We start from the raw sequence: 27,795 nt of genomic DNA, 5'->3' as shown, positions 1-27,795 counted from the left end.
CTTAACTTAGTAAACCTTCAGCATTGTTTAATTTGAACATCTGTTACTCTGTCCAAATGATGAATGAAAAATGTTAAGTGCCTGGATACAACCAAAGGTTAAAAAAAAGCAAGATTCTGTCTGCATCTGGATCTGCAGGTCTAAGAAACTGAAAATTAATGCTTTAGCAAAATTATTTAATAAGCCATTTTATTTTTCCTTCTGTAGTGTGTGTGCTGAAGGCAGGGTTGTTTTTACAAGACTTTGGATTTCAGTGTTCTAAGGCATTTTTGCTACTGGCAAAAGACAGTCTTTTCCATGTTATTTTTACAATCATTCCTTTTCAGTTCATCTGACTTCAAACGTCTTTGAAGTCTTCTGCATTATTCTCCCATCCAAGCTCAAAAAACATACTTTGAAAATTACCAGGTAATAAAAAAATGGCTATGAAATACAAGCCAAGAGTTTTTTCCAAGGTAATAATCATGACAGTTAAGTTCTAGAATTACTAAACAACTGAGGATTTCTTAAATGAGATGTGATCTGTGTTTTTAATTGAAAAATTCTCCACGTAGATCAACAGCCACTGATGATGAGATCTTCAACAAAATCTTCCATTCTGTTTAAAAACTCCTGACAAAATGTACACGCTGTATTTGAAGGCCACCACTCAATCCAAGTGCTGGAGTCCAAAGGATACTGGAACCTAAAAAAAAAAAAAAAAAAAAAAAAAAAAAAGGATCAACAATGCTCATATTTTAAAGTAAGATTTGGGGAGAAAACCATCAGATAGAAAAAGAAATACAATAAGAAATAGCTTGCTTTCTGTTCATAGCCCTATTTTAAATTTACACGGCTGAAAACACATTGGTTGACTGACTGCTGGTTGAACTGATGCTTAAAAAAAAAACACATCAGACACTATGTGAGATTTATGGCATACAGAAACTTGCCACCTGGCAGCACAGCACATTCTGATGGAGGATTCTTACCTGAAACTGTAACCGATGTTTATCTTTAAGGCTTCTTTTCCCATGATCAAATACTGCATTCCAGGGCTCAGCTCAACATCAGTACAGGTCTTCTTTTTAACAAAGGTAATTTCGTTATTTTTTTGAGCAAAAGCCTGTCCTGAAGTAGAATTGAAAAATTGAGAAGTACATAAGAAGAATTTCTCATCACATTTGTATTAGGAAACACTAACGTGTCCTATGGCGTGGGACAGTGAGCTATTTGCCACTTACTGTATAACAGGAGAATTTGCTGATGCAAACATGTTTCCTGCAAATTATTGCTAAATGAAATAGAATGGTAAATAAACCTTGTACAGATTAAATAATTTTCTATTAATTAAAACCATTTACCAATTGATTAAACTCAAACAAAAAATGGGTGAAAAACAGCAGGGAATATGTCCATCTTGTTTTATCTCTTAAGAGATGATGAACTGATTACAGTTTAGGACTGTTAACAGCTATAATACAGAAAAACTTTCTAAAAACATCGTGCAAACACTGCCCTTCTTAGGACAAGAATGTTCAAAGTCTGTATTTGAGGCTAGAGTTTTTTTCTCTCCTGAAATGAGTAGGTTTGACTCTTGATTTTTGTCATCTGCTTCAGCAGTATCAACCAAACAGCACTTGCTCTAAGTGAAATAGTTACATGCAGTAGAAATGGGACACTCACCTCTTTTATACAAATCCAGAATAGCTGCAGAATACTTTACAAAGTAACCTTCTTCACTGCGAGATAAGATGTTCACTTTGTAAACTGCAAAACAACACAAAACAAAGGTTTTTTATTCCTTTTTCCTGCAGTACATTCCAAATGTCATACAGGTGTTCAGGCAGAAAATACAGCATCCCTTTGTGTTAAATTCTGATAAAATTATGACTGCAGCTGTACACTGTTTGGCTCTTATCTGATGATCCACAACTTCTCCTAACCTCTAAGTCACACAGAATCATCTAGATTGGAAAAGACCTTCAAGATCATTAATTCCAACCATCAACCTCACCCACCACGTCCTATCACTAACCCGTGTCTCTCAGTGTCATGTCCATGTCTCTTAAATATCTTAAATTTTAGCAAAAGCATGAGAAATAAGTAATAACAATTCAAATATTACCATATGCAATATCATTCCGGCACGCAGCTTCTCTCCTGGTATCAGCAGTTATTGACTGATCTAGTCTTTCTTGTACTTTGCTACACTCAGCTACATTGAGAGAGAAAATACAAACAGTTAAGGCAGTGTCATCAAGCATCCTCCCAAAAAACATCATGAGCTTCTACCTGATCCAGATAATCTACCGTAACTGACAAACACCGTAATGATGGCAGTGCATGGTGTAACAATAATATTTTGCTGTTGTTTATTTGGTTGGTTGGTTTTTTTAATGCAATTAAGGTATATCTTTACAGGACAGAGGATTTTCCTTTGTGATTTAAAATGATTTTGTCCAAAGCATTAAAATGCACTTTCACACCAAATGAAATAGAAGAACATCTCTTAAAAAGTTTACCTTCCATGCATCTGCATTCATCTCCTTCACACAACCTCACAAGTTTTTCATTTCCATATGGGTTATAAAATACAGTGCATCTTTTATCTACAAAATCCAAAAGGATACAATAAATAAATATAGAGAAACCAGGAAAATAGCACTGAAATTCTGTGAGTCGGAAATTACCTGTGCTTAAAATAACAAGGATGAGAAAGCTGTGGAAGAAGGGAAAAATGTAGCCTTCAAAAAAGGTATAAAGAGCTAAAAAGCACAAGGTTGGAGACATGGAATACATACCAGGTGCATGATACTCATATACAGTGAATGTGCCAGGATTTAGCATTCCAACATGGAAAAGCTGACTTATTCGGAACCCAACACAGAGGAACTGATCAGCTGGCACCTATTTGAAAGACACATGAATGAAGAAGCTGTGAAAAGGAAATATAGAAGGAGTTAAAGTTGTTCTTGCAGTTACGATAGAGGTAACATACAGAGTCTATCTGCAGAATAACATGCCCATCTTTTATCTCATAATCAGCTACCAACTGGTCGACTCCACTTGCAAGCTGTAGGGAAGAAAAACAGAAAAAAAATGGATAAAGTTTTCTAGATGACCTTGAAAATTTTTCAGTCAGTAGCTTTGACACAATTTTGAGACCTAAAAAGCTATTTTCCAATTGCCTCTTATGATGCTTATACTCTCATTTTTTTGCCTTTTTTTTTATTTAAAGGAAACTCCTTTTACACATTGCATGAAGATAACGAAGAGTTACAAAGCTAACTGTCTTTAAAGGGATACTTGTGTCCATTTCTAGTATCCCATTTAAATCCCATAACTCAGAGTGCCTTTGTCTTGCAGTAAAGGTGGACTGATGCTGCAGTGGAGATTCATCTCACAGATTTCAGGCACCTAACAGGTGTGAACACTAAGAGAATCCTCTCTACACTTAGCAGATAAAACCCCTCCAGAGGTGGATTAACATCATCCTAACACAAATGGCAGCCAGTCTCTATTCACTTCTCTCTTTCCACTGATCACAGAGGGAGCCTGTATTACAAGCTTTAGTTAGATGTCTGGCTTCTGATCAGTAAAAGGAAGGTGATCTGAACCTACAGATTCTACACTTAGGTAGACTATTCTCATCAGCATTAGAAGTACTTTGCAGCAACGAAAATAGAATGAATATAATAGAATCTGCACTACTAGTTTAACAGAGAGAGATGAAGAACAGTAAGTATCACAGTTGTCAGAAAAATCTCCAGCAGAAGGAAGATGTTCTTCAATACTTACAGTAGATAAGTCTTCTCTATTTGCTTCCAATCCACTAACCAAACTTATGTCCATCACTGCATGAGCAGATCCTGACTGTGGCTCCCTTGTGCTGGGCCTGTACCTAAAATATATTAGAAGTAAAATTACTTAAACACAACTGAAACTAAAAATAATCTTCAGCGTGCCACCTCAGAAATCTCAAGGAAAATTCTATCAACATTCATAACACCATCACAAAGAAATATATTCAGGATGAATCATTTCAGATTTATGAAAGTTCTCATACTTAAAGGAGTTTTTCTTAATACTTATTTTCCTGGAGCACTCAGATATCAATCAATGAAACCTATTTCCCAAAAGAATAATGACCTTTGTCTTGATTATTGCTTACACAAATGCATAGAGAAAAATGAAGAAAACAAGATCAGAAGACCAGATGTTATTATTAACAAGGGAGGATTAGCAGACAAATCATTTTAATCTCTCTTGGAAAAAAAGAAAAGGAAAAAAAAAAAGATTTGAATATAAATGTCACTTAATGCAATATGAAAACAATGACTAAGAAATAATATAAGAGCAGAAAGTCCTTATAACATTCTTAGAGAAATTTCATTATGTATACATACAGCCACAATATATTTCCTTGCACAGCTCAAATCCCTTAAGAGATGGGAATTACTCCTTTGCAAATAGGAGTGCTGAATGTTCAGCAATCCAGGATGTTTGGAACCAGCACTGAGTTTAAATGACACATTTAAAAACAAAACATTGGCTCAATCACTGCAGAAATAATAACAAACTACCCAACTAACCCCCACCAGCTGTACTTACTTTGCACAAGCCTCCAAGCGCCCAAGTGGCTCACCATCTTCCCCTCTGTAACCTTTTAAATCGAGAAGAGTGAAAGAAGTGATTTGAAAACACTTCAGAAATAGCAACCCCAAATTCTTGTCAACTGTTCTCATAATTGAAAGAGAGTTTTAAAAACTGCTTTGGTAGCTACTTCTCATGTGAACCCATTGTCCAGTCACAAACAAACAACACCAAAGTATTTTATAATGTGGGAAAAATGTCAGCTTTAATGCTTACTATGATTTATCATGTACTACGGTTGTTAAAAGTGCTTCATAGCAAAAGCTCAGAATGCATTTGTACACCCTGTTGTACAAGTCTCAGTACCTCACAGAATTTACCACAAACCACTCTCCTATTATATTTCTGTCTTCTGCTAGAATTTTATATTTCTCAGTGCCTCAATTGTAATAGCACTTCTACAAATGAGTAAAAATGCAACAACATAAACACACTAAAAATATTTCCATTCACAAAAAGACAATAGATTCAAAAAGGGCAAAAAAAGCTTCTAGCAATTTGTTTTCCAGTGGAAGAATTCATTAATATCATTCCTAATAAGAAGCACATTGACAAACAAAACAAGCTTCCCCCACCTAAGCACTGACCCGATCAGCAATATTCAAAACCACATTAACTCTTTACCATCATCTCTCCGTGGAACAATCTTCAGTTCAAAGTTACATGACTCTTCAGAAGTGCCCATTACATTATATACTGTCCTCACCTACAAACAAACAGATAGCACAGTACAGGAACAGCAAACAATGCTCAAATATGGCATATAAATGCTAACATTGACACGACGGAGTTGGAGGATTATGAGACAAGTAAAACTACAACTCTGGCTTGGTGGTGTTTAGAAGACTAGAAGTACTGCATGAACAAGTCCTGATTGTTTTGTGAATGTAAATACTAGCCCACATACTGTCCTACATCAGCTCAGTACAAAACGGCCAAAATGACATCCATCCCTTCAGTGCAAAAGTAAGGGCAACAAGAGGAATAGCTTAAGAGAAGCTGCACGTTCTTTCTCAGCAGTCATGTTAACAAACAGGAGATACCAATAAGAAACAGGTTGCATGCTTACATTTATTGTAGCTATGCCAGTGCTGCTGCCTGTGCTTATGAATATGTCATCATCCAAAGGTACCTAAGGGATTGGTGTTAAACATAAATAGTTTTAATAGTAAAGAAGATAACTGAAGCCAGATGAACTGCTTGTCTTTTCTATATTCAGACACAAATTAAGGCCACAAACAGCTTCTACAAAAAAAAAACAAAAACAAAAACAAAACCACCAAAAACCACAACAACACAACTTGAGAGGAACAAGCAGAGATGAGTTATACAGTAAAAAAACCACACTAAATGATTAAATGTAGCAGATAAACAAATTCCTTGAACACTTTCTATGTCATATTAGTACCAGTTTATCAATAGATTAAGCTAATTTGGTAGTGCTTTTAAAGTTCATAGAACTACTTAAATTAAACAGAATTCTGCTTTGGCTTTTCAGAAGAGATGCCATTCACTCACTGTCACGGTTCTTCCCACAAAATTATCTTCTGTCAGTTTGAATAGATGCAGTTCTCCATGATTTTTGTATGAAACCTTAACGCCCATGTCCAGATGAAGCCGTTTGACAAGAAGGGAATATTCAGTCAAGGCCTCAAGAGCATTAACAGTATCCTGTCAGCAAATGATTTTAAAGATTTACTTACAAAAATATAAAGCTAAAAAAAATTGTTACAAAGCAATTCATTTTCTGCAACTTAAACAGGATGACACTTGTTGGTAACCATTACCTGCTGCAGAGCTCATGCAGCATGGCAGCACACTCCAGACAGAGCTAAGCTATCTCAGCTATTCTCACAGGCATAATTGTGCAACTTAAAGAAACAAATGCAAGCACTAAAGAAAAGACTAGCAAACAGTAAATAGCAAACACCTGTCATTTTCTCTCTGCAATTTGTTCTTTCTCCCTTATAATTTGATAAGATCAGGAGCCTTGTATGAACTGGAATGTTCTACATAGTATGATCACTACAGGCTTCCTGGAGAGGTGGTTGATGGCCCATATCTGTCAATGTTCAAGAGGCATTCAGCACCTGAAGTTCTCTGGCAGCTGGACTCAAAGGTCTGTATGAGTCCTTTCCAACTGAACTATTCCACTCTATTCTAATACAGTTTTTGCATAGAAAACAAAACTGCAAACCCTCTTACATTGCATACCTCATTTTCTGGGGAAACAAGAACAAACATGTCACAAAGTGAAATTTTGTTTTATAACAGCCTTCTGGTATGACTCCGTTCGTTCAGCTTATCTCAAGTCAGTGGAGTCAGCTTGCAAATTTCTGTTTGTAACGAACTTCACAAAAATACGTATTTCCAAGAGACAAAGAAAACCATGGCACGAGAGCTGTTCAATGCTTGTGCCATGTACAGGACATTGTCAAGCTGGGTCACCTAATGATAGCATCCTCTTAAGGTTTCTCAGATTTCGGCACTTGAGGAATGGGAACAAAGTATTTACAAGCTCACCTGAGTTGAGTAAAATCCTCCACCGTATCTTTGTTCTTCAGACAACCACTTGATGATCGGATTAGCATAGCTCTTGTCTCCTCTTAACAAAGCAGTAAGCAATGCATATGCTGTAGTTTCAACCATTTGTGCAGTAACAGAACTGGGAGCATGTAGGTCTGGTGTTTTAAAACCATCTTTCCAAAAGCGATAGATAGGAGGGTCACCTACACAAGTACAGAAAAAGGTTTCAAGTTGTCTATGCAGCTCAAGAAGAAAAGGAGGCACCCTCCCTGCATATAGCAAGAGATGAAGATAAATGACATTTATTCTAGAAGTTGATGATCAGAACAATCTACTTGGGGATCAAGCCTGATGCACAGTTTGAGAGAATTTAATAAGCAATACCTATGACAGATGCTTCCCTCTTCAGAGCAGAGAACAACGATCTTGCAGCCTGATGATTCAAATCCACAAGAGCTAAAGCATATGAAATTATTGCCATCGTAAAGGGGCTTTGAGCAGCCTGTGTGTTTTTCAACAAATAATCTCCTGCCTTGTTTTTAGCATCATGGATTTTCTGAAAAAATAAACAGACTGCAGCTTACACCTATAAGACATTTATGTATGTGTGTGTATATGTATATACTTTACATATACAATGCATATTTAGATACACCTATTACACACATCTATCAAGACAATATAGGATTGCCTAGTATTTTCTACAATTTACCATAAAGTGATCTAGAATTTCATTGTTGTTCTTTAACCAATTTTGAAAGCAACCAAATCTTAACCTCTGTCACTGTAAAAAATCCTGCTGGTTTCTTTGAACAAATGTTAAAGAAAATAGAGAAATCAGAATCCCAGAATGTGACTGCAGGCAGAAATAAAAATGTTATTTACCTGAGTAGGGCACATTTTAATTGATTTTTCAATTCCAATAACAGAAAATGCTGTGAGATACAAAGATTTTTCTTTAGCTTCTCTGGGTAACGTACCCTAGAAAATAAAATATCTAAACATAATTAAATAGAAGTATCAGTTAATTTCAATAATTACAACTTTTTATGTTTTAGGAGAGGAAAGAAACAGGAATTCCTGTAGGAAATATCAATTTGATTTCACCTGAAAATATGTGGAGTCTTTTGTAGCTAAGAGCACATTAGTAAAAGAGACAAAAACATATTTATCCTCAAGCCAGGTCTATAATTTTGTAAAATCAAGCTACACGTTTATTTTTTCTAAACGTTAAGAATTGTCACACAGCTACTTTTAGCGGGAGGACAGGAAAACTTGTAATGTTGTGCTGTTCTTTAAATTAGTTACAAAGAAGTAAAATTGGCAAAATTCTCCCAAGTAGATTTCTGGTGAAATGCAGCCTGGAAAATCTTGCACTTTCTGTAACTTCAGTTCTTGCTCTGCACACACAGTAAACATGCAGTTTTCATACCTGTAGTTTCACTGGTTGATAATCTGAAAATTCACTGAATGAACCATCTGGCATTTGGCAGTTGTCAATGAACCACAGAAGTGTATTACAAACAGAAATTTGATCAAGATTTACATATTGATTCACTTGTCCAAGAATCCTTAAAGCAAAAGCTGTCAACCTGACAAAGAAATCGAATACATTATTTTTGTTTTCATTTGCAGATGCTCTCAAATTGCTGGAGATTAGACAGATTTGCATTGTTTATGATTTAGGTATGTAATGCACTCCCACAGTTCAAAGAGGTATTGGAGATTAATTTTAAATTTGACAAGTGGGCCATAATTACTGGTAAATAATGTTATAATAGGGATCAAATACCATGCTTCAGGATGGAACTCACTATGATGCTACATGTCCTACTTGTAAATATCACCCTTCAAAAAATTAGCTATAGTATGAAAGCAAAGGACTGACTCAAACCTCTTCCATTCATGCAAATCCAAAGACTTCCAACTCACCATGTGCTAGCTTGCCCGTTCTTCCACATGCTGTATGAGAAGTCAGAATTTCTGAATGACAAGATGCTTACAATTCCTAAGGGATATATTAGGCAGAAAGAAAGTTACAAAAAGAGATATTAAGGTTACATCTGCTCACTCAGATACATTACCTTTCTTATTCAGCAAAGTCCATGAAGATCTACAAATCTGAAGCAAGAGAAGTTATATTTTTCTACCTTCTTTCATCTTCCTCCTCATTTGAGTTCTTGAAGTTAAGGTTTCAGGACCCAGTACATGCCAGTTGTTTGATGCTTCCAAGTAGTGAAACACATAAAATACTGGGGCAATACTCATGAGCTCTGCCTCTGCACTGCCCTTCGGCAGACTCGTAAGAACACTGAGACCTTCAGGACTGAGGATTGTGGCAATTACTTCACCCAAAAGATGTCCTGTGGAAAGAATAATAACAAAACTGACTTAAATGAATGATCAGGAAAGTGAATCCAAGGACAGAATCTGACTGACTTATAAGCAATCATTTTTTATTAAGTGATCTGCAAAGCCTTTTCTAGAAAGGTAAAAAAAGCAAAAAAACTAAGAATAAATGCAGGCAAATTTAAAGGGAGTTTAAGTTTATGGAGTAATAGTGCACCAAAAGCTTCAATACAACTTACCTTTTACACTGACACTTCTATCAATTTTTGTTTTAGGGACCAGGTTTAGTGGAATTTTATAACGAAATTCTTGTCGTCTCTTGATTGAGCCTACAAAGGAAGATGCACATATAGCACAGCAAAATCTAAATCAGTAGAGAATTAAGATAAAACAGTTGGATTTAAATGTTTCAACTGTCTAAGATAGCAACAAAAATAAATGACATGAAAAGTAGAAATATGCATGCATACAATATCACCTGTTGAAAAAGAACAGATGCAAACACTGTAATCGTACTTTTGTCTTTACTGTTAAGAGGAAATATCTTTGAGTTCATAAGTCAGCTGTGATCAAACGAGAATACATTCCATCTTCAGTACTAACATACCTGTTGATCAGCTTTCAAGCACACAAAGAAAAAAGTATCATTACATCATATTTTTAAAAATACATAATGGTTTATTTCTAAAGAATGTATTTTTTCAAAGGCTAGATATTTAGAGCTGGATTTGTAAGCCAATGGGAGGACAAGACATCCTCGGACCCACAAAGAATATGTCAGAACAGAGAAGTGCCAATCTTTTCATATCACAAAAAACTTGAGCATCGTAACTGCATGAATCCAGAAAATGAGAAAGTAAAGAAAATATATACAGATGCATAGAATCAATTTTCATACCATAAACACCTTGTGGATCCAAAGTGACACCTGCGTGAAGTTCTTTTTTAATGCCTTCTGGCTGTAAGCATTAGGAGGAGAGAAGCAGAGAACAGTAACACTGTTACACACAAATACATTAATTGCCTTCTGCATCCTTCTGTAGAGCTGAGTTCTACTTGACTGTTCCGCAATATATTTAAGTTAGTGATCTGTTTCCCAAAAGTATTTGAGAAGGTTTAACAAAAGATTTAAATGAAAGCTCAGGAAAGTGTAAGATCCCCCTCCAAAAAATATCCTTCAGTGAAATAGGATTAAGCATTTGAAAATCAGAACCAAGTAGCTTAGAATTTCATGCTCTCCTCGCTTATGCAATTGGATACACATGTATATTTCTGACAGTCTTCATATGCAAGGTATAAAGCGCACACACTCCAATACCCTGCTACACATTTTTCCACTGCGTACACCTCAATTAATTCTATGATATCACATGATATTTGGGAGCAAAATAACATTAACATAAAGCAATATTCACATGTTGATTTCATATATTTTGTTCTTTTTGTAATCGAATCAATATGAAAATCAGAAATAATCATTTTTCTCTCACCTTTACACGCAATGTTTTAACCACAGTTTCACTGCTCCCAGTTGTCAGCAGTGTGAAGTTGATGGTGTGAAGCCCTAATTCCAAAGGAAGAATCCTGAACGTAATTGGTGATGAGGAACCAGCACCCAGATTCTTCAAATCACAATTGTGCATCCTTGTTCCAGTAGTTGCAGAACCTCCAGAAGAACAGATTCCATCTCCAGCTGCTATTTTAACACAGAACTGAAACATTGAAAGATTTTAAATATTCATCTTCACAACAGGAAACTACCAGAGAAATACTGAAGACACTGAACTATCCTACTGAGCATTCTATTACTGTAATACTCTATTTCTGTCTACAATGAACAAATATTACTGGTGTTAATTGCAGAATTGCTGCTTTTTGCACTAGAGACACACTAACAAATGTTCCTTAGCAATGTCTGGGGATCACAGACATCTTTACATACTTTTCAATAATCTTAAAATCAATAATGACTTTAAATGTACTTCATTAAAAGAAGCTCTTTTGCATCAAGTCCCTGGACAAAACAACCTGCTAGCTCTGGAGCACATTATTCCAAAAATCCCATCACTTACTTGATATCTTATCCCAGCATTTGGAGTAGAAAGATTGTATTTTAACTTTTATGGGACAAATTTGCTACACAAATCCATGACAACACCAGAGTCAGTGGAATGGCTGGAAATGAACTGATTAACTTATTTTACTGTTACACAGTATAGCAGAGCATACTTAACTCTTCCTGAAGGACTACAGAAACCTGATCAAGAGATCTGTTTATAATAAGTACTCATAGAGGAGGAAGTGCTATTTTTTCAGTTTATTTGTTAATATTTCAATAAAATTCAGGAAGACAAATTACCTTAATTTCAGAAGCTCTGTGGTTATAAACAGATCCTTTTAATTCAATTTGTTCTCCTCGCACCACAGAATAAGGAACATGAATGCTAAGGAAGATGTCTTTCACAACTTGCACTTCCAGTGGTGCAGCAACACATATACCTAACAAAATGAAACACATAAAATCACGCTACTTGTCTTCCCTTCTGATAAACCATTCTTGCCACCTTTACTGATGATTTATCATTTCTAAAAATGCACTTTGAAATAGCCCTGTTTTTTTCCAAAGCTGTTGCTTCCTGTTCTTCACATATACTTTCTTTTACATACTCACTTTCAAGTGCATTTCTTTCATATGCTTGCTGACATCGTAGTCCTTTTGCTCCTTCTATTCATTCCCAAAACTAAAAGAAACTCTTCTGTTTAAACTACCATATCTAATGGAAAATCTGTCTCTTTCTCTCCTCAGGTTCCCAAGATATTGATAGCAGGTCACAGCACAGGTGTGCTATGGAGGAGTCACTCATTATTTGTGATGTTTTAATATTCTTTCTTAATTCTTTATTATTGGCCTCCATCAAATACAAGTCATTAGGCTGGACCACCTTTCTCTTGCACTGCCATTTTTACCCTCATAGCAGGAAATGAAGTAATTTCATTTCCCTAAAATATGTATTTTTATGTTGTCTTTTCCTCTTTTATAACCAGAAAATGAACGTTTGAGAATATGCATGGGAACTAAGCTGAGAGGTTTTACAAAATCCAGACTGAAAAATCACCTAACTCTTTGGCTACAACTGAATTGGGTTGCAATACCTACCTTTATCAGAAATGCCAACACCTTGCACCTCCCAGGTAGTCAGCGAATCAGGCAGAGTGACAGACAAAGTCTTTGACCTGTGTTTGGAAGTGTTTTTCTTTACAGTCAGCACATACATACATTAACTATTCACTAACACCAACAGCTGATCAACATAAAAACAGCAGGTGCACAGAAGAACTGCAGTGTCTAAGGCAAGACGAGAGCACTGGGAACTGAAAGTCTGGGTTTCGTTTGAATAAGCTTGTTTTTAGCTGACTTCATGGAAGCTGGTGTTTAGCAAGGTAAAAAGTGAACAGAAAAGGGACTCAATCTGGGTGCCAGACAGCACCTCCTGCATGTAGAACATGACAGGAAGAGTGTGCCTACACAATACTGCATACTGGCACACATTGTGACTGTGTGTAAAGTTACACAGGTTATCTCAAGTTAGCATTTACTTTATAGAAAGTAACCTGATGATGTTAGTAATTTCCTTGAGAAAAGAAGTACCGTGGAGAAACTTGATGAACTTCCCATAACCAGCTTTCAGGAAAATAGCTTCGAACTTCTGTCTCATCTAGTTCCAAGAGAGCCTCAAATTCTGTAGAAGATGAGTAAATCAAGTGAAAAATAAACAACCAAAAAACGCTTGACAAAGGCCTTCCACTAAAGGCATGAAAATCATTATATCTTCCTTTTGTGATACTGTATTCTATAAGCCTATTTGCCTCAGGTTAGTCCTGATACAAAAAAAAGTACCTGAATACCCAAATCAAGAGCCTGTTTATTCCAGTTCATCTATTTATACATATGGACAGCCATTCAGTATCTGGACAGATTAACCTGTTAACAAGCAATTATAGGGAGAGAACAGGAGACAAGACATTTCACATTCCCACTGATCATTCCTGAGATGTTATCCACTGGCTGTTTTAGGCCTAGGCAAAGGATTCCAAGTTAAGCATTCAAACTAACATTCTCTTCACATGATCAAGACATTTTTGCTTGTTCTAAACATGGATGAATAGAATATAGCTCTCCAGCAGTCCTATCAGAACAAAGAACTACTCTCTCACCCCTCTGTAGGGGTAACAAATCAAAGTCTATGGAGACTGGCACAATTCCTTCTGAAAAAGGGAGGTAATCAGAGAGGGTGAACAGATTAACTAAGTTGTCACCTCTACATTTATTCACACTCTAGTAGAGTCTAGAGTGTCTCTACATGTCCACACAAGAGTCAAAGCTCTTCTACTTACGTTTTCTTGCCAATATTAGGAGCTTATTAGGCTCTTCTTCCCGCAGTCTGTTTGCAAATTCACAGCAATTTATGAATGCTGAAATGCACTTTGGATGACTCTGAATTCGCCGGGCTCTGTCACTGCAAGTCTCACTTACTGGATATACTTTTACTCCATGCATACAGCATTTTCGAATTTCTAGATGTTTATATTTGGATGCTGAAATAGCAATAAAACAATTCCCTTCCTTAATATAAAGTTTTAATTTTCACATGCATTTTAATTAGCCACGCAACTCTTACTTCTAAAATTTGCTGAGTCTCTCTGGAGGTACAGATCTGAGGAGGAACACGAACATGTATTTTTTAAAATGCACTTAGTCACAATTCTGAATTAGAGGAGTTTTAGTACAGTAAGATTTAAAAGACAAAAGCTGTTCTATCGGCCTTGGTCACTGGCAGCAGGTGGCTGCTGTGTGGTACAACTGTGTGTTTTCAAGATCTGCCTTTCCAGAAAATAAAAAAACCAACCCTACACATATGCTACATTCTCAGTGTGTACCAAATTCTGCTGATTTCAAACCAAGCAGATGTTTAAGAGGCTTTATAAATGGGGTTCTATTAAATGCCATCTTCCATCTTTGTCAGTCTCTCCAGTACATTACACAAATAACAGTAATTTAAACTATTACACAAACACTCATTTTCTTGATGTGTAATGGGCATGGCCCGTTTGTCAAAAAATATCTTTTAAAGAACTTTGTGAACACCTTCTTTAAGTACTCGCTCCTCAAAGTCAGACCTTTTGGTTCTTATAACTTCATTGCACTTTCCACCTGTTTAAAAAAAAAAAACAAATTCAAGTACAAAACACAGGACCTCTTTGATAATAACACAGACCACTTAAAAAGATACCCATAAAGTCACATTCCAGATTTGGGAGACATTTTAAATTTATTGCATTTTCTTAAAAATAAGTCAATTGCAATAACCAACCCACAAACCATAGTGCTTTTCTGCCTGAAAACTCCATTTTGTATTACATACATTCCTATGAAGTATTTTTTAAGTTCCAGTGTATTCTGAGTCTCAAGAGAATATTTCAGGAAAGAAAATCCATAATTTCACATTTAAAACCAGGCAATATACCTGCTTCATTCGAATCATCAGCATTTGCATTAGTTAAAAATGTGAGGCCAGCCATTCGGAACACATCAACATTGTTTTGTCCTCCTCCAGCACCACATCCAAGGTCACTCTTTTCCAATTTCAGCATTATCTGAGGAATAAATGCATTAGCATCTAACTAAAATGTGGAACAGATTATATATTTCAAATGATAAATGAGAGAATTAGGCACACAGAAAGGCAACCTTAGTCTGGAAAATGTCTTCACAACACACTGAAGCTTACCATTTTAAAAAATTGGACTAATTCAACCACCAGAACCAACACAGTCATGCTTCTGTGGCACACATCTGAGCTAATAAGTCATTAGAATCAAGGCAAAGATGTATTTATAACAGTTCTGATACTCAGTCTAGCTTGTTTAAAACTTTTAGAAATATTCTCCTATTAAACTCCCTTGTATTTTGTATCTGACTGTTCCGAGGTGTCAAAGAACTGCTATATTGTACAACAGGAATGGAATTTTTTTCAGTGATATGTATGTTTACTTAACATATACATGTACTGAAAACTCTACAAGCACTGAAAACCTCTATAATCCAATGAACGTGATAGCAACTGCCATGACATTTTAAAAGTATGCCATAAAAAAATTAACCTGAAAAGATTATAGGAAAAAATAAAAAAGCAAATATAGATTTTGTGCCTCTTTGAGCACAGGGCTCTCTGACACCACAGCCTATTTTTGACCAAGTCCGAAGGTTTCTGATGAGACCTTTCAGATCTGGTTTCAAAATCACAATTTACTTTTACTGGAAATCAAGACATTGTAGATTAATTATTTTTATAATTTGGAACCGTCAGAATTAAACCCACAGATTTTATTCTAGATTTCTCTTCTATTTTTAGGCTTATAGAAGGCATAAAATGTAACAGTGATTTGAATAGGAACCTAAAACAAACAGCAATTTATCTTTCTTTTTTTGGCTGCTACTTAACTTTTTCCATTGCTCTCTTTCCTCTTCCTGTTACTCCATATATTGCCTTGTCAACAGATGACAAAGCAACGTAGGAATGGAGTTGTGTTTTCATGCTAAGTGATACAACTTCTGCTGGCTTATGTGTCTCTTTGCTCGATAGCAACTTAATCTATAAACAAGAAACAAATGTCAGTAATCTTCAAAATACATTGTTCAAAATCAATGCATCCAAAAGTTGACATTTCAACACATCAAGGAAGTGTTAAAGAAGTTGTGTAATACCAAGTTAAAATCTGATCATAAAATGAATGCAAACCCACAAATTTCAGTGCCATTTTTACTACTCACGTCAAGACTACTCCCACACTTCTGTTCCACATTTAGCCAAACAGAATCAGCTACTAACTCAGCAGGTTCTTCTCCCACAATATAGTAAACAATAAGACGTGCTGAAGGAACCATTTCTTGAGTTATCTGTAAAGACAGATGCTCGTATTCCAAATCTTTAATTCTCTTCTGAGTTCCGAAGCTGACTATCTTCCCTTTTGATGTGATCTGTAATAGAAAGACGATGGAGAACAAAAAAAGACAAATTTGAAGTTGAATGTCTCTCATGCATAATAGTTTTCATTTAGGTATAATCCAGCACACACAAAAATGCACTTAGCACTAGTGTGTCTAGTTCAAGGGAAGGCAGCTCTCCCTCGTTCCATAACAACAGCTGCTGTCTCTATGCATCTTTGTCTTCCTTTCCTTAGGTGATTCAGCTCATGAAATAGCTCTTGAGATTAGCACTACTACTTCTTAATTCCAGCCTACGTCAGACAAGAATTCATAATAATATAGCTTTAACATATAATTTAAACACAAATCTGGTAACAAGTTATTACCACAGGTCTGGCATTTTTAAGAGAAGGCAGTATGCATAATCTGAACAGCTGTGTGAGCAGCATGCGTCCTCTGGTGATGATAGATCCTGACTGTCAAAGTCCTTCACTTAGGACGATACATCCAGTCACAATTCAATATTTCATGTGGAAACACCATGACTTACCAAATAGCTGTAGTGATGTATATTATGAATGTATCGACTTCGTGGGTATATGTTAATACTTATGAAATCCCCTACATTCAGTATTTTGTGGTTTGAAGCCCAGTCGATATAAAGATAACTTTGACTTAATGATGAATAAACTCTTGCTTCATAGGTTTTGGTTGCTTGGTTTTCATCTGAAAGGTGTGGATCAGCAGTTCTTACCTGAAAAGATAATTAAAAGTCCACAAAATTTTGTAGCAGAGAAGGAAATAAGACCTGCTTGTCCTGACTTCTGAATAGTTTAAGTAGCAAGCTACGCTTCAGAAAATAAGCACAATATTAAAAGCATTTTGTAATAAACTGTTCAGAGAGACTAATAAAATAAGCCATCTGAAGGCTTTCGTGTTTTAATAAAAATATTTATAAACACAAAATCAAATAGAAATTATAGTATAGAAGCACATACGAAAGTAGAGCAGAAAATGTCAATAATACACCTCTCCATAACAAAAGCAGCACTCAGAGATTAGTTCGCATAATTCAGTTATTAAATAAAACATCTGAGTACTATGAAATAACTACGTGATTAACTGGGATGTTTTGCTTCAGAATTATGTCAAACACAATTAAATATAGAAGTAATGTTTTATTATAGCATTTAGGTTTCATAACTGACTATTGGGAACAATGTCTAAGTTTGTAAACTACCTGTTGAGAGCAAAATCTTACCACGTGCTGAACACTGGAAAAAACACACAATTTAACAGTCTAAGAAACAAATTAATGGAAGAACTTAACTCACTTGAAACTCCAGTAGGTTGCTGTCTGGTGGGATGTTAACAACAAACAAAGCAGTTCCATCATTCATGCTTGTTTCTCTTCTCCCAGATTCTGAACCCTCTGAAATCAACTCTGTCTCATCCATCTGTTGACTAAAGGATTTTGCAGTGATAATTAGAGGGATGTTTCCAACAAAGTGATCCACTGTATCCTTCACCTGCACCTGTTCATCAGAAAATATTTCTTTCAAGAATGACATTTTTCAAGCAGAAAACAAGGGGTTAACCTTCTACAACAGCAAATTTAAAAACTGTCAACAGGCAATGGAAATCAGAAGCGTGTTAAGATCTACAGTAATATTCACAAAAATAATAAGACTGTAACACGATGGGTTTTATGTTGTAATGAGCAGTAATACTCCCTTTAACCAACCTTAATGAAGAATGGAAGCCCAGGCTTTATGAAGAGTGGAGTAGCAATCAAACTCAGTGTGTAAGGAGACACAGCATATTTGACTCCAGAAAATTCCACTTCACCGCTGAGGCCACCTAACAAAATGTTATGCCTCTCTTAATAATTGCATCCTAGGGCCACTAATTTCAATTGAAACCAGTCAGAAAGCAACTCACCCATAGACTCTGCTACTGATGCTGCAATGTATAAATATGACCCATCCAATTCTTCCAGGCTTTGAAATCCTAAAGAACTCACTGCTTTCTTACTGTTAAAATTGATCTCGGCAACTCCATTTCTAATCTTGAAATAAAATGAAAATTATTCAATTACAGTGAATAACTTAAAATAATAGATAGGTAAATTATACCTAAATTCTCTTTTCAGCATGTTTCTGTTCACTATTTTCAAAGAAAATCAAAGGTGGACATTTTAAAAGAAGAAATCAACAAGAAAGAATTCTTTCTTCCTTACAATTATAAATGATTAAAGAATCAATAGCACATGTTCCAAAATCTGCATGCAGGCCAAACACAGATTTCTCTCTCCTCATTTAGAAAAGACAATGTCATTTACAATTCTTCAATGACTAAATCAAAAAGACCAAACTAAATGAGAAAGGGAGAAACTGTCTGATTGTGAATTGCTATTACTGCATTGGTCCTATGTTTGATTTCTTTTGTTCTGTAGTAGAAAGCAAAAAATGTACTTCACAGAAATTGCAACTCAAGTGAACAAATGAACCAGACTGCAGCTACACTGTTTGAGATGCTGCTTCTGACTTCTATTGCAAAGTATATTTCTATGTGGCTGGTGAAGGATTAGAAAGGAAAATTTGACACTGAATAGCTGCCAGTGCAAACTAAGAGTTGGGACACGTTCTTCCCAGCCTCAGTAGATTTGGATCAGCACTGAATTAAGCAGGTGAAGTCTACACAATTTAGGCTTGCTTTTTCTTACCTTAGTTACAAGCATTGCACGAGGCATCATTCTTTTTTCAGTTCCTTCAATTATTCCAAAACGTAGAAAAACATCAGCCTTTGCAAGTCTTTTATTATAAAAGTAGCTGAGAATAAAAACCAATACATACATGTTTTTACCCAATGGCTGCAATAAAGCATGATTTTTAAGAAGAGCAATTTTTTAAGTAAGGAATGGAAAAGAAATGTCTACACTGAAAAATAATCACTTCCTAAGAATTTTTAAATGGTTCACTTAATTCTGTAGCAGAGCTCAAAGGATCGTAATGATATGATTTCTAGGGAAAGAGGAAGCTTCTCAACACAAGAAAATTGTTCTTGAAGTAAAGAAGAAAAACACACCTTTTAGAAATCAAAGGCAAATTTCCTTACCTAGCTTTCACAGCAATCCTGAAGTTCTCAAACTTATCAGAACTAATGAAGTTATTTTCTGGCTCTATGACAATGGAAAAGCTTGGCATAGCTGAAAAAAGGAGTAGAAAATAAAGGCACTTTGAGTGTTTTTAAACAATGACCAGAAGGTACTCAGAAAGATACCACTACACACACTGACAGCTGTCAGCTTCTCCACAGTGCAAGTTATAAAGCCTAAAGTTATTTGTTTCTGCCCTCTCCACATTTTGTATCAATGCAACCATGCCAAAACTACCAGCACACAGAATAACTATTAATAGGGAAGTTGTACTCATACAATCTTGAGTTGATATTGCCACTTGGCACTATATTGCATCCTATAGCTGTCCAAATAGGCTGTGCTACCTTAAGCATTTGTGAGTTTGGTTACTCTATACTGCATGGCTGCCATATTTAAATGTCATGGAGAAGGCACATAAAAATGAAGATTCACATTTCTGGCATTCCTTACCATATTCTTTTACTTCAAACTTTGCAACAGCTGAAGTTATGAAATTCTTCTTGTACTTTGCTTCAATCTTCCAAATTCCATACCTACAAAAAATCAACAATCAGATTGTATTTTTAAAATTAAAAAATATATACTGAAAATGAAAGAATTGCTACTTAACAAGAACTCATGTTAACAACCACGTAGAAAAACTTGGCACCGACTTTTTGCATGTGTGCAAAGCTTTTTTGAGAAGATTCTACTATTTATTTGAAACACAGTAATTGAGAAATATGCTCCAAAGGGTCACGCAGGCTTCTGCTAGGGTCCTTCTCTCTCCAGCTACAGCACTGAGGCACAAATATAATTTACATTAAATAACTTATAGGAAACCAGTTCCTGTAATCTTTTGGGTTAATAACAGCAAAATAAGAACTATTCCATTTACTGTTAGCAGATACTCAGTTTCAAAAGGGATTCAAAATTATTTTGTATATGGGTTCAGATTATTGCTGGCTTCCCAATGAATAATAAATTGGTCAGAAAACATTCTTTTCAAGCTAGCATGCCTCTGCCAACTCAGTGTGTCTTCAGCACCCTCTCAAGACCAAAGGGAGAACTGTAAAGGCATGTATTTTGTGTGCTGCTCTTACTGGAAAAATGCTGGTTGTTTGAATGTATGAAATGGCAGACAAAAATTCATGTGAAAGTCAACTAAAAAGGAGAATGCTTTGTCATAAGTTCTCTATCTACACCACTATACCACATTATGTGAAATGTCACAAGTTACCCAGTTGCAAGTTACACACACTCTGTGCATCAGCAGAGAACACTCTGACAGCCTCTAAGAAAAGGCAGAATTATGCTAAAGGTTCTCAAAGAACATTAAATATATTTACTTGGGATTAGGAGGAATCTTGAAGTCAGGAAAAGAAACTATTCCAGTAAAGTCATTTTCTTCTATGATATCCACTTTTACACCATCTGGATCCTTGAAATCACAACAGAAGAGAATGAGAAGAAATCATTCTGAGCAAAAGGAAAAATCTTAATTCAGTGACCTCAGAGGAAACCTGTGCATGACATCATGTTCTAGAAAGTTACTACAAGAACAATACCTATTTAGCTAAAAAATACAGTACAGGAGCTGCTGATAATTTTTCTATCTTAAATGAAATAAACAATTGTATAAAAATCATGTTATCAAAATTCTCTCACAAACTGTCTCCCTAGATATTAAGGATAATTTGTGCTTTTTCTTTCCTCTGTTCTGTAACAGTTTTACATCACAAAATTGAAAAAAATCTAAGAGTGCAAAGTCCTCTTTAGATCTTCTAAAAGATACCTGCAAAAACATTTATCTAACAGTTTTCTTGTATGCCCATAGCACCAATTTCCTATGTAACTAGGATTCTTATTCTTGTGAGCTATGACATATTGAAATTAAATGCAGTTACAACATACCACAACAGTCAGGACAGTCTCTCGCCGAGCTGGCTGCAGTTCTTCATTCAGAGAGTAAACCCTGACTTTCACTGTAAGATTCATTATAACAGATCTCAAAGTCATACCACTGTTGATATTAAAACAAAATAAAACAACGACAACAACAAAAACCCAACAAAACAAGCCCAACCAAACCTAAAACTTTTAACTTATTTCTTTATTAGTTTTATCTTTAGTACTTATGGAATGTGCTTGATCTTTGTTCAGCACGCTGCCCAGACAATATTTATTCATGCTAGCAATGAAAGATCCTGCACCAATACTTTTCCATATTGAATCATCACAGTCAAAGTAATTTTTACCATTGAAATCCCAGCATATCATTTCTGCTGTAAAACCAAGGATTCAAGCATCACTATTTCTACACAAACGTGTGTATTTTCAGTATGTTCTCAGGACAATTGAGAGGTGAGGACCCAGAGGAGAGGATATGGTGAGAAATTATTAATTTTTACCATATGATCAAATATTTCAAAGTATTATTCCGCTGATAAAAAAATTAAATAGTAGCTGATGGCAATACAACAACTCTTGATCACATGAGATCATATGAGCCAAGAGTTTAAGGACATTTATATCTGAATTCCTTGGCAATCTGTAAATGGCTTATAAAATACAAATAATAATAGCAGCCAGGAGAAATGAGCATTACTTACCTGACTGATCTGGAGTATAAATTGGTTTGTCTGTGTGAATAAAAAGGAATCCATTCTCATAGGAAACAGGGATTTTTTTTAAACCGGTAAAATGCGGAGAAACAGCTTCCAAATACACATACTTGACTGAGTCCTCTGGACCTGCTAGATCTGTTGGCTGAAGCTGGGAGAGAACAGTTAAAGAATATTATTATATTTTTCAGGTAGATTTTCTGCACTATTTCTTGTCAAGAAGTGGGATGAATTTGGATGAACAGGGAAGCAGAGTGAGAAGTAGCTCCTGGGAGGCGTCACCTCGAGTTACACCTCCCTGGTGATCACAGTTCAGCAAAAATCTGTTGTCAGCTTTCAGTAAAACCTGCTGAGCTTCCTGCTCCCTGGGCCTCAGGTCATCAAGGTTTATGGTTACATCTCAGTTCCTTTAGGGCTTATCAGTGCCAAACAAGATGAAACTTTGTTATATTTTGGTTTACTCTGAACGCTCAGATGAAGCATCGTGTCCATAACAAACACATCTCCATTCCTTCCTCTGTATATTTTTAATGTTATTGAATCTGATAATGTTTCTGAAATAATTTGATTAAATTATTTAACTTTGATTTCATTCCTCTACACTAACTTTATCCAATATAATTTCAATTTCAGACAAACTAAAATAAAAGAAAGTACACAAAGCAATTTGAGGAATGAGGGCTGTAGGCTTCCCCTCCCATTTTAAGCAACTGTAAACTCAGTACAGTCTTTTCTTAAGACTTCCAACTAAATGCAACAATAAAAACATGCCAAGAAGAAAAGTCAGAATTCCTTACTGTTACAGTTACAGAATTTTGGAAGTTGTTGTCTGGGTTTAAATAAATGTGGCCAGAAGAATAAGCAACAAGCTTATCTGGAAAGCTTCTTAAGGCAAGATTGACTGCAAATTCATTTTCATAGCCAAAAGCTTGAACTACAACTTTCTCAGATGTCCCAACTCGAAAGACTCTTGGTGCTGTAAGGACGTATCTGTATATGAAATGTAAAAAAAAAATAAAAGGGTAATGGAGCTATACTTTCATGTTTCTTACTTTCATTTGCAATTCACTTACGTAGACACTGCCAAAACCAACCCAAATGAACCCTTAAAATGTTAATGCTCCAAACAGTACACTTGTATAGTTTTCCCACCAGCACAGCTCTTACTGGAATAAATGGGGCAATTTACAGTAAAGGCAAATGTGAGCAAACTTCTGTAGGATTACTCTAATTTCTTCAGTGCTTTATAAATTGAAGTATGCATTACTCCACAAACCAGGCTTTAATACATGAATACACAGTCTATCTCAAACATATATGAAGTGCTGCTGAACAATAAACATTCATCTTTTTCTGAAACACCAAGAGCACTATGATTGATTCCTTTCTTACACACCACTGTTAACAGAAGAACCAAAAGCATTGCTGAATACAACCACAAAATAGACATTTAAATAAGAGCTTTCCTCCAACCTGCAGCATAATATCTGTCTTCAGGCACTACAGAGAATCCAGTGAGCACAGGCTTCACTTTTTTCCATATTTATCTTGTCATCATGTTAAGAATTCATTGCAGGTAAGGAGTTGACTCTACGTCTTTTGCTGACAGCAAATAGAGCAATTAGAGATGCATCAGCCCTTTTTCTAGTGTTAGCATAAATCAGTGAGCTTTGCTGTGAGAACATGTTTATTTGGATAGCCTCTGTTGTAGTGCCTCTACTGAAATTCTGCACCTATTCACCTAATACAGCTGACAGCAGTCAAGTAACATTTCCAGTAAACGCTGCATTTGTTTTACTTACGTTTTTTCTTGGCTAAAAGCTGTTCCAGAAAATACTAAAAGAAAAAAATATATTAAAATAGCCATAGTGCCTCAATCGGCACACCCACAATGCCAACAAGTCGGGATTAAACTGTGTTTCACTGCTGCTGCAGATGAACAAAAATACCACTGACAGTGGTGATACATGCCACTCGCCATTAATAATTAACTGCAGGTCTTGCTTTTACTGAAATGTCATTGCCCTTCCAAATTCATTAACTCTCACAGAATTCTGACCAGCTAACGTCAGGATTTTTATTTGTTTTTAATTTAGGATTTAAAATATTTAATATATACAGAGCAATTCTGTATCAACCCTAACATTCTCCCACTAGATAAGTGCCTAGAAATTCCTTTCCAGAGGTAGCAAAAAGCAGTCTGATTCTGTTTGCTCTTCAGAAAAGCAATCTTTATTTAATCACAACCAATACGATTTTAAACTTTCTTCTGAAGAAAAATCATTTGAATTATATTGACCACACTACCCTGATATTTCTCAATCAGAAGCTTTCCTTTTTTTTTTTTTATTGTTTGTTTTGAAATAACTTTTCACTTGCAAATGTCTCTTAGCTACTGGTATTCCTGTAGCTGGCATTCCTTTTAGCTACTGGTATTCCTGACTGACAACTTTCTGAGTACATACATTGCAATGTGAAAACATTAGGGGGTGGTATATCTACAACACCTACAGCCATAAAATGTATCTGCAAAAAAAAAAAGGGAAAACAAAAAAAAAACCCACCAAAATTCAAACCTTTGGTGTAAAGACTTTCCACACTTCATATGTAAGCATAAGACCTAAGGAAAAAAAAAATTAACCTGAAACATTAAGTTGAAGTTGTGCAACTCAGCCCAAGCTTAAACAAACACTGGGTGAGCTCTTACGGGAAAGATTGGCTCAAAGCTATTTCTGGTCAATATGAAAACAAAGCAGGAGGCAGCCAACGTGGGCTTCACAGCTACCCAAAGTTATCAACGATAAGGAGAACATCACGGTATGGAATATAAGCTTATGAAATGTTAAGGTGGTGATTTCATTAAATCAATGGCTTCAGTATCTGTTGCTAATTAATGAACTAGGAGAATGCTTGTGAGAGTGGAAAATAAAAAAAATAATAATAATAATAAATAATGCTGTAAGACTTTAAGTTCCAAAAACATTTTAAAATAGCATTTTTAAACCTGTGGTAGTTACAAACTCCATGGTAGATTTTCCCGTACTTCTCTTCAGGTTTGTTTCACAGTTCTGTTTCACAGCTGGACACACACCCTCAGCTCACACACAGGCCAGGACTGTTAGGAGACCTTTACTTAAGCACTTGCGTGAAAACTATGTGTTTTTAGCTGTTTCCCATTCATCGTGACCAGAGTATTGTACATTCTACTCACGAGGCTCCACACCGAAGTCCACCTAAAGCAATTTTAGAGGCTAAAACGTGATACACGCATATCGCACATATAAAACAAAACCACTACTAATAGCAAATACTTCGTTCTGTATGCAGTAAGCCAGGCTTTAATGAAAACAAAACACCTAAAGGTGAGCAGCGTGTAGGCGCCCACATTCCCTCAGCGCGCGCTGAGGCGGACAGGCCGGCGGGAAAGCACTGAGGGGCGTGGCCTCACGAAGCCCCGCCCCCGATCCCGTTCACCCATCGCCGGCCAACAACCAAACAAAATGGCGGCTGCTGGGCTCCTCACGCCGGGCTCTTAAAGGAGCCGCGTCGCCTCAGGCCTGGCGGTCGGCGAAGGCGCCGGCTGTTCGAAGGAGGAAGGGAGGCGGTAGAGGTGGGCCGCTGAGAGCCGGGGTCTTCGCACGGGGGTCGCTAGGAGGCCACCTCGTCCTCCGACGCCGAGCGGGAAGCGGCGAAGCGGCAAAGCGGCAAAGCGGCGTTGCCATGTCAACCCAGGTAATCAGCACGAGGCCTGAGAGCGGCCGCTCTCGGCGGGAACCGCCATCCCCTCAGCGAGCGCCGCCGCCTCACCGTGGGCTGAGGGAGCGGTCCTGCCGCAAACCTGGGGCACGGAGCTCTGCCTGGGGCTGGGGGCAGCACCGCGGTCGCTCTCCCGTCAGGTGTGGGCGGGCTGTGGGCTGTGGGGCCCTCGGGCTGCCTACGAGGTGCGCCCCGGGGTCGCGGCCACGGCCCGGTTGTACCCGTGCATGACTGTCGTCCTTTAACAGGGAGTTCTGGTGGGCTTTGCATCACTGGAGCGCAGTACTTTCCGAGAAATCTCATTAAAATACCTGACTGCTTTTCCTTAAAACACGAAGGCGTTTCCCTTTTCACTTGTGCTTTTCACTTGGTTTTACCATCTTCCATCTCCTCTGTCCCAGATGAGCAGTGTCCCCACGCAGTAAGACTGACCAGAGTGGCTTTTACTTCCGTTCTTTTCTTATTTATAAAGGTTCAGTGAAAAAATCCATCTAAATGACAGAAAATCTTATCAGCTTTCTGTAGTATGAGTGTTTATACATTGTGTCGAAGTTCCCACAATAGCATATGCTTCTGAAAGGATGTTTGAGAGTGTGCTTTCTGCTTGTCCTGGTGAAACTCCGTCCCTGGGAGATGGTCGCTATGAGGAAGGACTCAGAGCAGAGCGTGGCTCTTTCTGTGCTTGTCCCTGGGGAAACCACATTCTTCTTTGGTGGAAGCTTCTACTGACAGTTCTCTGGAACTCCCACACAGCCACAGGACAGCTTGTTGGTAGGAAAGGAAACACTGGGTCAGTGCTAGACTTCTTTTTAATTTTATTTTTTTCTCTTTTACTTGTAGCTGCTTTTTTAGCTGCAGTTTGGTGATTTCTAGCCTTAGTAAAAGCAGTTGGGATCCTAATTGTCTCCTGTTCTCTAGCAGTTATGTTACTCTGAGCTGAGTGTCTCCAGGCGCTGTAAGCCATAAATTGCAATACAGTTACCCAGATGAAGGTTGTGCTTTGGGATAGCAGAAGTAAACAGCTATAGCATTCCTCTAGATATGTGTTAGCCCCTGAAGAATGGAAGCTGTCACCCACTGGAGAACTAGTTTGAATGTGTTTTTTGGCAGCCTGTTATTGCTAGAAATATTTCTTATGCTAAAAAGACAACTTTTCAAATATCACCCCTGCGTTGTCTCAAACTGTCAACAAGCACCTAAAATTCTTAAACAACATACTTCTGTTGGCAAGCAAACACTAAGAGTTCAGCTGATGCAGGTAATTATGTTTATTTCTTTCCTTACAGATACTGATCAGATGATATTCTGTATTTTTGGCAATGAAGAAAAGCTACTTAAAAAAAGAATTATGTGGAAAATCACAGATGTCAGCTTTTTGGACACCTACTACAATGTCTTCTGTTGGTTCAGGCACCAGATCATCATCTCCCCTAAGCCAACAGGCTTCTCCACCTGCTCGCAAAAGTAGGGCACGGCAGAATCAACAGCTTGATACTACAGCAAATGTAGAAGCTGCTTTTGAATCTAAGTTTTATGAAGGTAAAAGTGTGCACTAAAACCACAAAAAGCCCATGTTCTGTGAACTTTGTGATAATGGTTTAAAGACAAATGATTTGTTGGAAAGAAACATGAGAATTTGCTTTACTGTTTTGATGCTCAAATGTGTAAACAAAAATAATAGTGGATCTGTATAGGAAAACAAGATTTTCACTCCTTGAAGTCTGCTCCAGGGGGAGAAGAACACTGAAGATGTAATATGTACTGTGTCATTTTCGGAA

At 36.7% G+C, this 27,795-nt stretch overlaps 2 protein-coding genes across 4 annotated transcripts in view; one reads left to right on the top strand and one right to left on the bottom strand.

Moving 5' to 3' along the window:
* Positions 1-172: 172 nt before the first annotated feature.
* On the bottom strand, positions 173-24,197 carry C5 (complement C5). The gene is made up of 41 exons (XM_042878895.1): positions 24,064-24,197; positions 23,059-23,251; positions 22,250-22,412; positions 21,552-21,622; positions 20,987-21,078; positions 20,109-20,191; positions 19,616-19,706; positions 19,224-19,329; positions 18,440-18,566; positions 18,243-18,358; positions 17,833-18,033; positions 17,049-17,252; positions 16,343-16,549; positions 16,014-16,163; positions 15,036-15,165; positions 14,657-14,722; positions 13,906-14,106; positions 13,160-13,250; positions 12,668-12,744; positions 11,870-12,009; positions 11,001-11,222; positions 10,409-10,469; positions 9,750-9,839; positions 9,312-9,524; positions 9,094-9,169; positions 8,594-8,753; positions 8,047-8,142; positions 7,546-7,717; positions 7,159-7,364; positions 6,154-6,306; positions 5,705-5,767; positions 5,260-5,341; positions 4,594-4,645; positions 3,781-3,883; positions 2,981-3,055; positions 2,784-2,889; positions 2,505-2,591; positions 2,108-2,197; positions 1,666-1,749; positions 972-1,110; positions 173-685 (listed from the first exon to the last, which is right to left on the bottom strand). The coding sequence occupies exons 1-41, from the start codon at positions 24,126-24,128 to the stop codon at positions 556-558; spliced, it is 5,034 nt and encodes a 1,677-aa protein (XP_042734829.1). The 5' UTR covers positions 24,129-24,197; the 3' UTR covers positions 173-555.
* Positions 24,198-27,318: 3,121 nt separating this feature from the next.
* The window catches only part of CNTRL (centriolin), a 28,784-nt gene continuing 28,307 nt past the window's right edge, over positions 27,319-27,795 (top strand). For 2 of the 3 annotated variants that reach the window (XM_042878941.1, XM_042878940.1), the window contains exon 1: positions 27,322-27,556. In XM_042878941.1, the coding sequence (XP_042734875.1) occupies positions 27,337-27,556 (220 nt within the window). In that variant the 5' untranslated portion in view covers positions 27,322-27,336. Of the gene's footprint in view, positions 27,557-27,795 lie in introns of all 3 variants that reach the window. The other variant, XM_042878942.1, reaches the window with a different exon arrangement.

This window comes from Lagopus leucura, unplaced genomic scaffold (assembly GCF_019238085.1).
Source record: "Lagopus leucura isolate 7727_CA_CO unplaced genomic scaffold, USGS_WTPT01 Super-Scaffold_100022, whole genome shotgun sequence".
Classification (NCBI taxonomy): Eukaryota; Metazoa; Chordata; class Aves; order Galliformes; family Phasianidae; genus Lagopus; species Lagopus leucura.
This window is presented reverse-complemented; position numbering and strand designations above follow the sequence as displayed.

Coding starts and splice junctions, on each gene's coding strand:
- C5 (XM_042878895.1), bottom strand. CDS start 24,128: ATGGCTATTTTAATATATTTTTTTCTTTTAGTATTTTCTGGAACAGCT. Junction 18,034..18,242: donor GGCTTCCATTCTTCATTAAG/GTTGGTTAAAGG, acceptor TCTGATGAACAG/GTGCAGGTGAAGGATACAGT. Junction 1,750..2,107: donor CCGGAATGATATTGCATATG/GTAATATTTGAA, acceptor GTTGTTTTGCAG/TTTACAAAGTGAACATCTTA.